Below are 18,455 nucleotides of genomic sequence, written 5' to 3' on the forward strand. Positions count from 1 at the left end.
CGATGAAGTGTGTGCATATTTTTTCCCGATACATTTTTACTTGAGGTTCCATTTCCTGTGTTCATAGTACAGTTTGTTGCAGTCATGGTTTAATTCAGGTTCATACACCAAAGCGCTAAGTCAGTTTTCGCTTTAAGTCGGTTTACTTCAAATACTAGTTCGCTCTTTGGTTTTTGACTCATTTCGAACATGTTCGAAAGGGACGGTTCTCGTTTCAGTAAAAAAAACGCTGCTGTCTCGAGGACCAGATTCACTACAAATGAATCGTTCGAACCTGTTTTGTGAATTGGTTCACCGATTCATCGAAATGAACCAAAAAAGACGATTCGTTAACCAATCAGACGTCGCCAATGGAGTCGCGTGAGGCAGGTGACTCGGTGTACTGCTCGCTGAAGACAAGCCAAGGGCGCGCAAAAACGGAATTAATTTGACAATGAGTAAGTGACAGACGTTTCTCTCTCCCTTGCCATCTCACTTCGTCTCTAATTGTGCTATGGACAGCTTTAAGCACATCTGGGAATTGCAGCGACGCTCTGGCAAAGATTAACGGCCCCTCAATGCTTTGTTGCTGCTGTATTTGCATGATAATTAGTTGAAGGCTGTATATATTTTAATTTATTTATTCTCTAGTGTTTGCTAATACACACAGAGAGAGGATTGCAGCTACATGCATTAATTACAATGATTAAAGTGTTCACTGTGCAGTCTCTTGATGTGTTTATTAAATTAATAAGTAAATTGACAGATGAGACTTTGAAACTCACTGAATTTTTCCCTTGTTTATAGAGTCATGGCGCATTTTAAACCTGCAGTAGTTCCAAAAGGATCAACCCTTTGAGGGAGTAAGTATTACAAAGTAAAAAAAAAACATAAAGCCTTTGTGAAGTAATGAAGCTTGAACATACTATTGTGACTTACATTAACAGATTAAATGAAACATAATTGGTTCCATAAGAATTTTATCCCAGGAAATAAGTGGCATTTGTTATCCCCACTGTTCCTTTGTTAAAAAAAGAAATCAGCTGAGAGATGATTTGATCTGAGAAGCAGCCTGTGAATTAAGTTATTAAATATTCCAATATTGTCTGCAGAGTATTACAGATCCCACGAAGAAGACATCAGTATGTTGTTTGTCCATCTATTTTACTGACAGAATATGCACATTTTCCTGGTCTTGAATTAATTCGCCAAATTAAACTTTCTTAAATTTTGCAAATTATATGTTAAAATAGATTTATCACAATTGATTATATAGATTTATGTGAGGTGCAGTGTTAGTTTTTCTTTTTTAGACTAAAACTATTTTTCCTTTTGGAAAGTTTGTAATGGACAAATATCACCTTGAGCGAGCCATCACTGCCAAAGTGGTCTAGCCGAACTATCCGACTCTCAAACATAGGAAAACCTGGGACGTGGATTCTGCACTGCACTGTTAGGGTGATATGATGCCTGTCAAGTTGATGGAGGTCCCATCCTCCGGCCTCCTCCAGGTCTGCAGGCAGAAGCCTTACTCCGACCAAGCCCCCCTCCACCTCGGCGTACAGTGCAGCCCATTAAAATTAAAGCAGCTCCTTACTGTTGAAACGTCATGTCCATCCCATTCCCCAACATGCATTGGGAACAAAGGGAACAATCTATTTTCCTGATAGAAGCCAGCAGTTGGTAAGAGGTTTGAGATGAGTGCGAGGATACAATTTGCCTAGAGAGTGCCCGAGGATCAACCCAGCCCTGACTCACTCTGGAATGAGGCTGTCAGCTGGCAACCAGCAGTAATTGCTTCCCATGGCAGGACCCCACCAGCCAGAGAAGAATGTGTGCATGAAGCTCGTCAACCCGGGGATCAATTTTCACAACAGCCCAATCATAATTGTTTTCTAAGGATAAGCAACTTGTTGCGAATGCGAGCAGAGGGCGAGGCCTGATTGACACTCATTGACCGACGCGAGCGGGTTTGGAGGATTAGGGCCGAACGAGGTTGCAGCTCGGAGCCACGGCACACTGTTTGTCACTCAGGTTGAGGGGAGTGCAGAGAGAAGAATAAGAAATCCTGATCCCGAAGAAGCTTCGGTCTGCACTGGAACTGTCAGTCCACTTTAAAACGAAACAGTGCTGTTAGCACACAGTCAAGTGCACGATTTCTCAATTGTGCAATTCCAAAAAATTGGATTGTTTTAAAATGAAACGTTTTGACATTACAAAAGTCGGCATGAAAATGGAAGACGGCCACTAAATAAAAAAGATAACTGCGACTTTTTATCTCGCAATTTTGACTTTTTTTTTCTCACAATGCGAGTTATGATGTCACAGTTGTGAGATATAAACTCACAATGCTAGAATTAAACTGATTAAAGATATAAACTTTCAGTCTGACTTTTCTCGCAATTCTGACTTTTTCTTGCAATTGCAAGATTTAATCTCGCAATTCTTACTTTTCTCGCAATTCTGACTTTTTCTCGCAATTCTGACTTTTTTTCTCGCAATTGCGAGATTTAATCTCGCAATTCTGACTTTTCTCGCAATTCTGACTTTTTCTCGCAATTGCAAGATTTAATCTCGTAATTCTGACTTTTCTCGCAATTCTGACTTCTCGCAATTCTGACTTTTTCTCGCAATTCTGACTTTTCTCGCAATTCTGACTTTTTCTCACATTTCTGACTTTTTCTCGCAATTCTGACTTTTTCTCGCAATTCTGACTTTCTCGCAATTCTGACTTTTTCTCGCAATTCTGACTTTTTCTCGCAATTCTGACTTTTTTTCTCGCAATTGCAAGATTTAATCTTGCAATTCTGACTTTTTCTCGCAATTCTGACTTTTTCTCGCAATTCTGACTTTTTTTCTCGCAATTGCGAGATTTAATCTTGCAATTCTGACTTTTCTCGCAATTCTGACTTTTTCTCGCAATTCTGACTTTTTTTTCTCAATCTCAATTGCAAGATTTTCTTATAATTGAGATATAAACTCACAATAGTCCAATTCAACTTGCAGTTGCGTGTTATAAAGTCAGAATTGTGAAATAAAAAGTCGCAATTTACCTTTTTATTTTTTATTCAGTGGCGGAAACAAGCTTCCATACATTTGCTATTGCTGCGATCTCATGTGAGTAACAGGTTGTCCCGTCCTCACGCCGGTGAACACATCATCAGAGAACAGATGTTTTTTGCAAGGGGCAGGGGAAGTTACTTCAAAAGCTTATGGGGGCACATGGATTTAAAAAAAAAAAAAAAAGATTTACATGTACAAATCATTTATAATAAACACTGCAGTATTCCATAAAAACAAGAATTGTCCATTTTTAATTTTATCCTAACTTTAAAGAGGTGCCTTGATAATGTGTGATCTAGAAGTCCTTGAATGTCCTGCATAGGAAATGTTCAGTCCACTAACAATCCATCATCCGTCTACAGATAATTTCGTATGCTGTCAAGCACCGAATTGAATTGTAGGACACTTGGATGGCTGCTGCCACTGCCACTGGGTCCCAAGACCATCTCAAATGTCACTTCAGCCGACTGCTAACATGTGGCCCCTTGGCCAGTGACTCTGACATGCTATTATCTGTCTGGAGAAGAGACGACATGGTGTTGTCAGAAACCCGTGTCTCTACACATGTATCCATCACAGAGTGGCAGATGGCTTGGATCAAATTATTTTTTGTGTAAAAGGCCGTGTGAAGTTTCAAAACGTGACTGCCGCAGATGCCTCTCACAGGAGGCATAATAGAGCATCTTGTGTGGCGGCCGCAGATGCTTCTTGCAAAAGGCATAATAGAGAAGCACCTTGGGAGAATCCAGCAGCCATACGGAAGAGGCTGCGGTTTTCTTCTGGCTGAACCCAACAAATTTACAAAAGAATGCATTAAGGTACCATGAGGCCCCTAAGCGATGTGGGCTTGAACATAAGCAAATCTATTGTATTTGTTCTGATCGTCAACACTAATGCACAAGTACAGACTCTAAAACTAATTCAACCTTCACTGTCTCTAAATATATGATAAAATATAGTGCATATATATACACATGTATGTATCTATTTCTGACATAAATATGTCAATGATTATGCATCATTACAGGCTAACAAGCAAGTCCCACTGGGATGTTCTTTCCGCTCTGTTGCTGCCTTCATTAGCATCATTGTGAGGGAATGGCACATCCCAATAGCATTGTTTAGTGCTTCCTGTGTTGTTTTAAGGCCCTGTTTACAGCTGGTATTTAATTCTGTTGATCCCATCAAAAATGGATGGTCATCTCAAATGCATCTCCTATGACCACTTTCATTGCTTGGATTTTGTTGGTAAGTGGCTATTTTGTGACTACATACAGCACTTGCTATGTCAGTATGTATGCTATGTTATCCCCCCAATTATGTTTGCATAATCCCAATTTCATATTAGGCAAACATATAAATGAAAGTAAATCATAAAAATTGTAATTAATAAATAGGATTACATGCATAAATTTAAATGAGAAAATTGATTAAATGACCCAAACATTCGGTATTTACTGGTTCATTGTGAATGATTCCTAAATTATGCTATTTGAAATAAATAATTGTCTTAATAACTTGCTTTCTTTTTTTTTTTTTAGATGCATCAGAAATACACACTTGTGTTTCATCCTCTCTGATCCAACCACCTGGATTCATTCTGATAAGTAACGCCCACTATTCACAATCCATTCAATTCCCCATGGATAAAATCAAAACCTGTCCTATATTTCTTCTCGTTGAAAGATCCTGTGTTGTACATCAGATTATGAAGTAAAATGGTTTGTGAACGGCGTTTCATGTCAACTTTAAAGCATAAATATGCACGTACCTCCATGCTGTTTACTATGGGCTACAGCAGGTGTCCCCAAATCCCACCCAGAGTCAGGTACTCGCACACACACAAACTCTCTCTCGTGCTGACTGTCACCCTGTCACTGATGCCGTGTCAGCCCCAGAGGTGGACCTGCAAATGACTCCTCAGGCTCATCAGTGTGCTGCTCCAAAATAGTTGTCACTGCAGGAAACCTCTGGAGCTCCTTGATGTGGTATACAGCTTACCTACAGGCAGGGCTTTGTCTATGCCAGCCTCTTCCCTGTGAGCGGATGAGTGCTGCATGACTACCGTAACACACAGCCAGCCCTCGTACAGCAGCAGGAGACGGAGCTCACAGCGGGGTTTGTATGCGTGTTGTGCATCTGTGCACGTGTGAGTGCTAGGCATCTGTTGTAATGACTATGCTGATTGGTGATCTTATGAATGTGTGTGTGTGTGTCTTTTAACCCACAGGAATTAATTAGCTTGTCTTTTACAGAAGATAGGTGTCTTGGATGTAGAGACAGCATGCTGAGAGGTGATTTTTTTCTTATTATTTTATTTATTCTTTTTTTTTTTTCTTACATGAGTAGCCATGCTGCGAGTTCTCCTCAGAAATATATGATAATAATCATGCAAATCTGACAAATTACTTCATGCTGATGAGGTCAAATGTCTCATATCAACAAATGAATGCATACTGAACTCTGGTAAGCTGTTGTTCATTCTACACTTGTCTGAATCAGCAGTAAGACAGCTGACAAAATATCAATGCTGGCATTGGCAGTTTTCAATAAAGATTTCTTCTAGAATTTTATTCATTCACTTATCTAAATGCATCTTATTGTGAATGATTTATCCTTGCATATTTTTTTTTTTTTTTTTTTAATCAAAATTTCATGACTTGGCCCTCCAGAGAAATGACAGACTTCTCTCTATCTATGTATGCCAGATTTCTCCAAACATTTAGTCTGCTTACATTGCAACTTTAATATTAACAGTGTACATCTTGCCACCATTTTCATAACACAAATTTGTATCTCTCCAAAGTTATCTGAATAATTATTTACAAATTTATCCTGATAATCTATATTTCTGCACACATTTCCAAGTTTAAGCTTCAAGTGGCATTGTATTATATTATATTATATATTAAACTCTGTACTGCCAGTGCAGCCTACTTCATATAGTGCCTAACCAGGGGTCATCGCTCAGTGTTGAGAGAAGAGCAGCTAAGTAATTGCCTGTAACTCAGGTGTTAGGGGAATATGCTGGTCAAAGGTCAGATTTTTTTTTTTTTTTTTTTTTTTTTTTTTTTTCCTGAGCAGAAAAAAATGGCCACCAAACTGCATTCCAATTGACAGATCTCATTATAATCTCTCCTAACGTCTGTCACTCTTTTCTGTCCAGATTCCCCAAATCCCTGGCCTCCCCTGCTCAACCACGGACACAAATGAAAGGCAAGTGGACCACGCAGGACCCGAGGACGATGCAGTGTCACTGTTGAACACAGGCACCCCTGTAAACACAACACCTGCAACACATGTATCAAGTCGACTGATCATTTTGGTTTCACCGCGATCAAAATTAGCAACGGGCTGGGTGCACCTCTCGCCGATACCTTTGCAGAATCTCAAGTATCTTATGCAAACTGTGTGCGTTTGTTGGGGAGCTCTGGCAGCGACTGATGAGTGTCTCATTATCTCCACACCAGCCGTACACAGTAAGAAGAGCATAATCAAAGCCTGGGGGTACGTATTAATTATCCTTTTGAATAGTGATGAAATTTTAAAAAGATCTCCTTAAGGCTCCCATCACCAGCAGATGAAACAAAGCTCGGCACAGCTTGCACGTTGAGGCTCACATGTGTTTTTACATCTGTTCAGGATATTTCAATTTGATGCTCAACAAGCTGAGCCTGAGATTAAAGGATCATACGTGTCATCCACACAAACATCACTTCCAGAGCAGGCAAGCGTACGTGAGCTCAGCTTTTCCAAGAGAGAGGCGTCACCGCCACAGACGACGCAGTCGCACTTCTGTCTCCCCGCACGCGCGTGTGTGTGTCCTCTACGTGTCTGTGAGTGAAGGCTGATGCGATGCCTCTCACATGTTCGGGATGTCGAGGAAGGATTCTTTTCTTTTCGTTTGTCTGTGTGTGTGTGTGTGTGTGTGTGTGTGTGTGTGTGTGTGTGTGTGTGTGTGTGTGTGTGTGTGTGTGTGTGTGTGACGAAATTTGCTTTTAAGAAATATTTATGAGCCGGTACCCTTTAAAAAAAGGGGGGGAAGAGCGTTGTCTTTAATGAACATGTTTTAGAGATTGTTTCAGCATCTATAATTTATAAGGTAAGACTTCATCTGTGAACAGGGCTAGTTTGTAAATGTGAATACTTAATAATAATGAAAAAATACATCTCACACAGCTGCTGTACTGGCATAATATGACACTTCTGGAGCAGACAGATATTCTCGGTAGAAGGCCGGTGTGTGTGTGTGTGTGTCCATATTTTTGTGTGTGTGTGGGGGGGGGTCCCTCCCCCATAGTGAGCAGCATTGTGTTGACGTTGGCAGCATTTGATATTGGCAAATCAGATTGCACAAATGGCCTCCCCTACTGAAGCGATAAGAATCTTATTACTAGTGTACATACAATTAGTCATGTTACACCTAATTAGTCAGCTTGTTGTACTTTGGCAACCTGTTTATGAAGCCATTTCTGGAAGATTCTTGAATGCAATGCTGAGACAACTTGTCTACATTTGCTCTGGATTTGGATATAACATAAAATCTCTACTCAAAAACTAGTGAGCTGCCTTGCTGTCTACTGTCTTCATAGGCAGCTGCCTTCCTAAATAAAATGAAGCCTCATAAGGGACTTATTTAGAACGCTGCACAAAGTTAGCAACTTGATGGGTCATGAAAATAGCGCTGTCCTGCTGAAAAATAGGTTTGCTGGTCTTAAAACTAGTTTGCTGGTTTAAGGTGGTCTCCCACCCTGGCCAAGCTGGTCTTCATATGGTCCCAGCCTTGTCGAGGTAGTATTTTAAGGGTTAGTTCACCCAAAAATGAAAATTCTGCCATTATTCACCCTCATGTCGTTCCTTCATCACCTTCGTTCATCTTAGGAACACAAATGAAGGCATATGACTCGTCCATAGACAGCAATTTAACCACCACTTTCAAGGTCCAGAAAGGTACTAAAGACATTGTTAACTAGTCAACTGGACTATTTTAACAATATCTTTTGTACCTTTCTGGACCTTAAAAGTTGTTGTTAAATTGCTGTCTATGGATGAGTCTTATACCTCTCTCGGATTTCATCGAAAATATCTTAATTTGTGTTCTGAAGATGAACAAACGTCTTACGGGTTTGGAACAACATAAGGGTGAGAAATTAATGACAATTTTCATTTTTGGGTGAACTTACCATTTAACTATATCTAACTAGCTGAGAAGTGCCTGAAACAAGCCAACAGACCAAACTGGGCAATCCTCTAATTAAGGTTATATTTTATTTCCAGCAGGTTCCTCAGACAAAGAGCAGGGAAAGTACTTAGTTTTAGCATTAGTGTTGCATTACTTTAGACCAGACAAAACAGAACTCTGCATCAACTCTGTCTCAAGTATGAGTCCACGACCATATTGGAGCATTTGGACTCGTCTCGGCTAGTCAAAAATTACAGTCTTGGACATTATTTGAGATTTGAGACAGAGATGAAGAGTATGATCTTGTCTGATGTTCAGTACTTCAGCACTAGTTAGCATGTTGTTAAGCTAACAGCATGATACTCTAATGATCATAAAAATGTGCAGAACACACAATGTTTTTTTTTTTTTTATAAAACTAATACTTTTGATAATGAATGAATTATTTCAGTAACTGCTGTCTTTGTTTCACAGAATATAATACCATTAGCATGTTGCTAAGCTAACAACAAGATACTCTGGGCAAAAACCCAATTTAACACAAGTATTTGGTAAGTTATCAGTTTTTAATTTTTTAAATCTGTTGTTTTTAATTTTACCAATACTTTTGGTATAGAATAATTTATCTGTAATTCTTCTAGCTTAGACCACCATCATGGATTTTTTGTTTGTTTTTTTCAACAGAGCTCACAACGCATTATAGGATTTCATTCTTTGCTTAAGATTCCAAAAGTAGGCATCTTAGAAAGCGGCAAACCTTAGAAACCTTTTGGAACAGCCTCAGTGTCGGGAGCTGGCCTATAATGCCTTACAATGCGCCCTACGTAGGCAGTTTACTGGGTTTTGAAACAGAGTTGCCTATATAATGAATGTACGCCATTCATCCTTAAGGAACAACAGTACAGTTTTAGGTTGACCTTTGGAGATCGCTGAATACAACATCAGCTCTCTGCCGGCTCCCCGCCCACTACCACGCATCCTCCTTATTCTCCGCTGAGACTTCCTCCTCTCATCTGTGCTAGTGGCAAAAACTAATAATCAAATCTTTCCTCCCACAGACACAATGGTTTCTTTGGAAAGCCCCTGCTAAAATACCTTTGTCTCCGTTTTTTGTACTGTAGACTTAATCAATGCACCAGCCCAATGACAGCTTGCTTCATCCTTCGAAACCTTCGGTTTGTGTAATTTGTCAGTCTGGTGTCGTCTTCCATAACCTCAGAGGAGAGTCTTCGCAAGTGCCAGAGGAACAGGCTTAATCGTGACAGGCTCGACTTGCAGGTGAGGTCACAAGTAATAAGCACTAATGAATACCAGATCAGGCTTGGCACAATCAGGCTTACTGCAACACAGACCTTATAGTCCTCAAACAGCGCTTTATTTTGAGTGGAGTTAAGATACGCCTGTAAGAGGTGTGGAAGTTTTCACTTTTTTTAAGCTTTAATATAATTAAATGGCAACAGGGTGGAGTTTGTTCTCTAGAATGAGTTCTCTACTAGTTTGCTCTCATTGCTAGAAGGGAAAAATATATATTTGGTTGCACAAAAAAGTGCTTTTGACAGCACGTTTGTGCAATTTAACGTTTGTGTTCAGAGGTTAACGGCGATCACACAGATCCAGAATCCATTAGAAGGTATTTATTTCCATTTGCAGCTATTTGGCATGAGTTACTATATAAATATGTTATTCATTCCTCCTGAACGCTTGGGCTTCAGAGGAAACATGTTGATACTGTTGCTTCTTTCTTCAACTCTAAATAATTGAATAGAAAAGAGGGCCTCTGCAGTCTTTTTTATTGAGTCTTTGCGAGAATCTTCAACATCTGTTTTACTGTGCATCCACCGAGCGCAAGCTCACATACAACCCAGAACAGACTAGTAGGTGACAAAAGAGGCGCTCCTTCCAGCTTTGAGCTTTTTGATAAAAAGGAGCATCAAGAAGCCCGGCACAGGTACAATATGGTCAGCCTCCAGTGGGTTTGCTTGCAGTAACATTTGTCATCCACCATTTACCGCCTGGGGGCCCTGACACATTCAACGTAGCATATTAAAAACAAGCTGATGAGAGTGAAAACAACGCAGAGATGTGTAGCGTTTTACATCTCCCTTAAGTGTCTGCTTCAGGGACAGTTTATGTGCTAGAGATGGCGGTTCTTTGACATTGTCATCTTCTGTCACGTCGCCACAGCTAGGCGTTCCTCCACCTGCACGTTCTTTAGGTGCCATAGAAGGCGCAAAACTCGACTCGCTCTTTGTGCGGAATGTCTCGGGGCCTTTATGATAATGAATGCATGATCTGGGTCTTCCCCCACTAAAGCATTACAATAAATAAAACATTTTAGTCCAGCAAGGCTGATCTCTGCTATGTGTGTGTGTGTGTTATTCCTGGTATTTAAGAGCAAAAATCATAACAGATAGATCCACATGTTTTTGCCTAATGCTTTGGAGAACAATTCACCAGGGAACACGATTCATTCCCGTTTGCCAGACAGAAAAGCACAATGTATAATTAAAAGTGTAAAGTGTAAAGATGTAATTGTTGGAATGTTGATTATCATTAAATAGCTCTGCAGAAACATGACTGTAAGCCATATTTAGCATACTTAATTTATTAATTGAGCAAGCTGTTTGTTGCTTCTCTTATGTAAGCTGGAGGAGGTATGAAGACTCTAGATGGGGTGAACTCTGATATAACAGTCACAATGGTGACTAGCTGCCTCGGCCTATAGTGCAGGCAACACATGGGTAATTATCACGTATGTAAGTACAAACTAATACCACCTCCAGTCCCCCTTCTTGGAAAAGTGTTTCTCCGTAAGAGGCGAAGATGGAAAATTACATATAATGAAAGTGGTTTATCTTATCTTGCATCATTTATTATTCTGAGTAAACTTTCTCTATTATGTTGATCAGTTTTTGTTTTTTTATACTTGCAAGGTAATTCCCCCCTCCACTCTATCTAAAAGATCATTTCTACAGAACTGTCAGTTTATCTTGCAATTGTTCGCAGTCTTGTGCAGCCAAGCCCTAAACACATCCTTTCCTTTAGCAGTGGGTTTGCGTATCAAAAACAGATACACACTGTTGGTGAACAAATAAACAAAGTGTTTATTAAATGCAAAAGTAAAAAGAACCATAACTGTAAACTTTTAGCAAATCTTTACACTGACAATGTATAAAAATAAAGTATAATTGATTTGTGCAATAAAAAAGACAGAATCAAGGGATTTTCTGTGGTATTGTATCAAATGTATGTACAGTAGGGCCCAAAAGTCTGAAACCATGTGTAAAATGTTCTTTTATTTTCCCACCTTATCAGCATAGCAATTTGATTGAGAAAAAAAAAGAAGAATGACAAAAGTGTCAGAATGTATTTGGTTTGTCCTCTTTTTGCTTTAATGACAGCAGCACTTGAGCTGCATGAAAATTTGTGGGAAAACCTGATGATCATGTGCTTAAAAATGATTTGGAATCACATGATTGTGACAAATTTGTTTGATCGGTGACTGCTGAACACCATTTCTTTTCATTTTACATTTTTTACATTACCTTTTTTGTCATTTGTCCTTTCAAAGTTTTTCAAAACCTTGCACAGTTTTTATAAGCTGCAACAGGTATGACTGAAACAGTGTATATTTTTGCTTTCCTTTATCCACCTGTGTGCTGTCCACTTTTGCTTCTATCTCCTAATGATTATTTGCTCATTCTCACGCACCCACATTCCAGTTCGTCACAACAGATCGGAGTGTGTGGCTGCTGCCCTGGCTTTGTTACGCCGTAACACTGAAACTCCACATCTATTATGCAGTTTCACATTAATCTTTTAAATCAGTCTTCAAATTAACGTACATCCTCCCTTAAGAGAGGCCTGTGATGCTGTGAAGAGTGTGTTCCTGGTTGGCTTTGATATGTTTCAACTCTTCTTTAACACTTCAGGATAGTCAGAGTGCCCTCCATTGTCCAATTATTGCACTGCACTCACAGTAGATATGCTCAAATGATGTTCTGTGCACTAGCTTGCTTTAACCACAATCCTGATCACTGACTAGATATCTATAATATCTATAAAGTGTATCCATTTGCATTAATCTCAAAGACTCTTGTTTGGCTTTGCCCTGGAAATAAACAGCATAAAACTTTAGTTGCATCAGAATAGATGACTAATTTTGAATGGCTGTCAATGGAGAAAGATGCTATTTGGATCTATCATATTGTGTAGTTAGAGGATCTACCAGCAGGGGCTAACAACGCCATGCTAAGCATCCAAACTGTGAGGATCACAAACTTGAGACAAGTCTGTAGATAGCATTAAAGATCAACTCATGACGTTTGTAATGTTTTACACCATCTGAAAAGCATTAGGTTGCATTGATCAATATGATTTCAGTCACTCTCGGTGGTTTTAGAGGGTAATATACCCTAACACCATCTGAGAATATTGTGGTTCTGTGTTTTCACCAGATGTTTCAGAGGAGTAGATGCAATACATCTTGTCATGTTGCTCATAGTTGGTGTCGATGGGCTGCATTACCAAAGACTGATGTTGCTCTTCCCTTTCGTTCTTGTCAATAATCTCAATATCTGTTGTTGTGCACTCTTCGTTCAACTGCGTATGGTTCCCCCACCACTTAGAAAGGAAATGACAGGCAAAATTATTTAATTAGAGCTGTCCAAACATGACATTCATGAAAATAAAAGTTACATTTTTGGTTCCCCAAAGAACATCTCAGTGAACACTTCATCCATAAATGAAAATTATCCCAAAATGTACTCACCCTCAAGCTAACCTGGGTGTATATGACTTTCTTCTTTCAGCCGAACACAATCAGAGTTAAATTAAATAATATCCTGTCTCTTCCCAGCTTTGTAATGGGATTGAATGAGTTTTTGAAGCCCCAAAAAGCATATCAATCCATCATAAAAGTAATCCATACTACTCCAATGGATTAATAAATGCCTTTTGAATTGAAGCGATGGGTTTTTGTATTAAAAATATCCATATTTGAAACTTTATAAACTTTAATCACTGGCTTTCAGCAACGAGCTTTACACACGTTCATGTGAAAGTCGAATTCCATTGGAAGGGTGACATCTGACCCAACTAAGGCTATGCCTACATCATATATCCTACGTTGGATCAGAGGTCATCCTTAGAAATAGAAATCATTTATTAACCCACTGGAGTAGAATGGATTACTTTTATGATGGATGCATGCACTTTTTGGAGCTTCAAAAACTTTAGACACTATTCAATGCCATTACAAAGCTGGGAAGAGCCAGGATATTATTTATTATAACTCTGATCATGTTCGGCTGAAAGAATAAAGTCATATACACCTAGGATCGCTTGAGGGTGAGTAAATTTTGGGATTTTCATTTTTGGGTATATTATTCCTTTAAAAGAACATTTTTTTTCTAAGTGTGAAGAGTATTTTAATAATCTAAAGAACGTTTTTCTACAATGAACCTTTTGGTTCCATGGATGGTAAAGGTTCTTCATGGAACCATATATGATGGTGAAACTTTATTTATTTAAGAGTAGGCTAATACAATACGCTAATGAGCCATTAGTTCTTTCAGTAATTTCTACTGGGTTTGTAGAATGTAAAAAAAAACTAGAAATGTGTGGCGAAGGTTATTGTGTGTGTTTACATGCACAGTTATTAATAAACAATGTAAATGCCTTTTATCGGATAAAAATCTAAGTTTAAGCCCAACTGACATTACACGTAAACAGTTTTACTAGTCTTCTGACATTATTCAATGTGTACATTCCTGTTTACATTTATGTGAAATACTGGTAAAACTGGATTTTTAAAAAAGTAAACATTTTAACTTCTTAATTTTTATAAAGAGTTTATTTTTGATAGCTATGAGTTCTGTTTAGAACATTTTGTTCTAAAATATAAATCTCAAACATGAATTTAAAAAAATTGCTAACAAGCTGCTGCAGAAGTACTACAACTACCACAAGTGTGTTTATAAGCTTAATAAAATGTAGCAAATTGTTAGCAATTTTTAGCAACCTTTTTTAAAGCATAGAAAGGTATCATAATTCACATTTGAGCTATAATTGTAATTTATGTTGTAGAAAAAAATGTGAAAGTCTCTTCAAGTACGCTAATGTTAACCACAAACATTAAAAAAAAAAAAAAAAAAACCTGAAGAAGGACATGGCTTGAAAATGTAAAAAATTATCTTCTAGCAGTAAAAACTACAAACATCTTGAAAAGTATTCTGTAACATTAATGCATGTGAAATGTTGTATGGCATTGGCCTTACCTGATACTGGTCAAAGTCCATGATCTTATTTCTGAAGTGTTTGGGATCTGGTACTTTAGGAAGCATCAGTCTTTTAATTCTTTCAAGACCAAAGAATGTCATCAGCATTCAGTAAAAATTGTTTGTATAATATTATAATAACCAAAGTGTCAGTAATACTCACCCCTGTTGAGTCAGCAGACAAACAAGAAGAAAGCCGATCAGTGGCAGCACAATTATTAAAATATAAAAATAATCAAAATACATAATGTTGGCAGGTGATTCTACCATACAAGCACCTGTAAACAAAATGTTTAGTTTATTTCATCACCAGTTAATTCATATATTTCAAACCAGGCTCTGGTCTTGAACCTAAACACATGATTTAAAGGAACACTCCACTTTTTTTGAAAATAGGCTCATTTTCCAACTCCCCTAGAGTTAAACAGTTGAGTTTTACCGTTTTCGAATCCATTCAGCCGATCTCCGGTTCTGGCGGTACCACTTTTAGCATAGCTTAGCATAGTTCATTGAATCTGATTAGACCAATAGCATCGCGCTTAAAAGTGACCAAAGAGTTTTGATATTTTTCCTATTTAAAACTTGACTCTTCTGTAGTTAAATCGTCTACTAAGACCGACAGAAAATAAAAAGTTGCAATTTTCTAGGCTGATATGGCTAGGAACTATACTCTCATTCAGGCGTAATAATCAAGGAACTTTGCTGCCGTATCATGGCTGCAGCAGTGCAATGATATTACGCAGCGTCTCTCACAAACGTCTCCATGGTTGCAAGGCACGTTTCCTGTGCAAGCAGGGGCTCACGGGCGCTGCGTAATATCATTGCACTGCTGCAGCCATGGAACGGCAGCAAAGTTCCTTGATTATTACGCCTGAATGAGAGTATAGTTCCTAGCCATATCAGCCTAGAAAATTGCAACTTTTTATTTTCCGTCGGCCTTAGTACACGATTTAACTACAGACGAGTCAAGTTTTAAATAGGAAAAATATCAAAACTCTTTGGTCATTTTTAAGCACGATGCTAACGGTCTAATCAGATTCAATGAACTATGCTAAGCTATGCTAAAAGTGGTACCGCCAGAACCGGAGATCGGCTGAATGGATTCGAAAACGGTAAAACTCAACTGTTTAACTCTAGGGGAGCTGGAAAATGAGCCTATTTTCAAAAAAAGTGGAGTGTTCCTTTAAAGACAGAGACGGTACCTGCATTGTTTCCCCAACTTTGCACTTTTGTCCATTCGCTCCAGTCCTTATCATTACACCACAACCTCATTCTTATTCTGAAATTGTAATTTTTCTTTATGCTGAGGGTGGACAGGTTCAAATGATACACTTCATCATCTCCTTGTTTATGTTCAGAAGTTCTCTGCATATAAGCAAATGCAAAGCAGACTGTAAGATTTTCCAACTTTGCTTTGAATAGCATGTGTCATTTTATATCAGATTCAAGAGCATTTTTTCCAGTCATACTGTATCAAGCATATTTGCCTCAGTTCAATGCTCACAGTGAGCATTACTGCAGCTCAAATGTGTAAGTGTCTGTAAGTGTTCAATACCTTCCAGTCTTTGACACACTGGCTCTTGTACTGCACTTCAGTTGAATAACAAGTCAGTGTGATTTTATTATTTGGTACCCTCCATGTTAAAGTAATACCATGTGATGTATTACTAATATTAAAAACAATCTGGTCGGCATCAAAGACTTCCATGGGCACTTGAAAAGAACACAGTATTAATGAGTAGCAGGTCATACAATATTCCACAGAATTTGAAAAATCACTGCAATTTAAAGTGTTTATTAAATATTTTGCTTTATTACACATTTCTCTGAAATATTTGATTCTCATTGGTCAATCTCGGCATTTGGTTGTCTGAAATTTTTCAATAATGACCGTCTCACTTATCAATTCAAATGAAATCGGAGGACTTCAGTATGTCCTCATCACAATGTCAGGCTTTATTTTGTAATAACAACTGGCTGAATGTACATGATCTCTTTATACAATTCTGATTGGTCAAAAGTGCCATATACGACTGACAGACCGAAGTTTTCCTAATGTTCACGGCTGTATAGCAAATCACTCACCTGCAACTGTTAATGAATCAAATGCTACTTTCATGTCTCTCGAATCACCACAAACTCGTTCTAGTTTCATACAAATGCAAGTGGCAACATTTTGTCTTGGTTATCGATTGTAGTGAAAATTACCTCAGAGTCATTTTAGCCTACTTTATCATTGCGGTATATTTGTCTCATTGCTAGGCTGATTGCTTTGTACGTTGCAACACACTCTTTACATTTTGGCAAATTGGTGGCTAATTCGTATGAATCTGTAAAATCTCATTCATACATTTTTGTAAAAACTTTCTCACTGACTTTGTTTGGGGCTGGACCTTGAATCACATTGTTCAAATTTATGCAAAATCGCCACCTCGTAAAATAGTTTGTTTTCTCGTGAGTTCAGGTTTTACATTGTAATGGACCATACTTGCCTTTTACTATAATATACAGGTAAAATTATATACTATAATTTAATCTCAAATAAAGTTTTCATGTCCAAGTAATTATTTATTTGGTGAGTATTGTACTTAATGAGAATATGTACAGTCAGTCAGCCACTATTGTTATAATTGTATAATTATAAAAGAAACTGGTGGCCTTAACTACTATGTACTTACATTTAAATTAATCATTTGATACAATGCACTTATTGTGTACATACATGTTTTTACATTGTACTTATATTTTAAAACACCTGCATGTGATTACATCTGTAATTAATTTCTGTAATTACTTTTATAATTACAGTTTGCCCATCCCTTACCCCTTAAACCTACCCGTACCTTACCCCAAACCTGTCCCTAACCTTACCCGTATCCCACCTCAATAGCAGCAAAAATGTTTTACAATACAATATGAACACAATAAGTACATTGTACTTATTTTTTGATGCAAGTAGTTAAGGCCACCTAATATAAAGTGGGACCAAGAAACTCCGCAGAATATGCTAAAAAACTCCACATATTATGTTGAGCCTACAGTATGAGTAATATGTGAATGTTTACAGCCTTGAAATTAACTGAATGAATAACATTATTGCGAAAACCTTGGGGTTTTATTTAATGAATGTGCTCTCACGAGTCTTTGTCAGTGTACAGGATACACCAGTTCATGTAAACGATTTCCCCTCCTCGGGTCTTTTGATGTGGCTCTCTAGACAGCTCACGCAGTGTGATGCATCGCTACTTATCGGCAAACTTATCATTATCATCAGATGTTCGCTGGCAAGAATATACGTGTCATTTGCTCCATTCCTAAACATTTAACCTGTGACCTTTTACATTGGGCAAACACGTTTGAGATGAGTCTAATAATCATGCGTCTGTGAGACATTTTAAGTTCCTCTCAAAATACTTTGCCCAATACAGAAGTCTTTTCTCATGCTCCTCAGCGATAAAATGTTCTAACAGCTCTTTATAGATAGATATGTCACATAAAAATAACAATGTGTAATCAACTCAATTAATTCAAAAGTTACTTCAAGCAATAATTATTGAATGTTTGTTCTGTTCATTAAGGAGTAAAATGACTAAAGATAAAAAATAAAAAAAACTCACTCACCAAGTTCATCATCACCAGAATAATCAGAATCCTCAGTAGCACTAGACTCTGGAGCGAAGCACAAGGCAAGGACTACCAGGAGATACACACTCCAGCTGTTCATGATCTATCAATGAAGAAGTTTCAGTCTAGAGCACAGAGGAACAGGTGACACAATTTATAGTACCTGAATCACCAAACCCCACTGTTCCTACACTCATTTCCTTCCCGTTCTCTCCCCCTCACTTCTTACTGCTAGTTCGGGTGTGAGGGAGGGCTTTGATTTTAACTCTGTCACTTCACTAGTTTAGTTTTAAATTCTTCCTTATTCAGTTCACATTTATTTCTTGGGA

The 18,455-nt window shown here is 38.1% G+C and overlaps 1 protein-coding gene across 1 annotated transcript; it reads right to left on the minus strand.

The window, feature by feature from the left end:
• Window positions 1–12,607: 12,607 nt before the first annotated feature.
• Window positions 12,608–18,226, minus strand: crlf2 (cytokine receptor like factor 2). Its single transcript, XM_067410281.1, is given in 6 exon segments — window positions 12,608–12,847; window positions 14,503–14,581; window positions 14,666–14,780; window positions 15,705–15,867; window positions 16,058–16,215; window positions 18,124–18,226. Coding segments are annotated over 6 exon segments (858 nt in total).
• Between the last annotated feature and the right edge of the window lie 229 nt (window positions 18,227–18,455).

Source organism: Chanodichthys erythropterus, chromosome 14, assembly GCF_024489055.1.
Source record: "Chanodichthys erythropterus isolate Z2021 chromosome 14, ASM2448905v1, whole genome shotgun sequence".
Lineage (NCBI taxonomy): Eukaryota > Metazoa > Chordata > Actinopteri > Cypriniformes > Xenocyprididae > Chanodichthys > Chanodichthys erythropterus.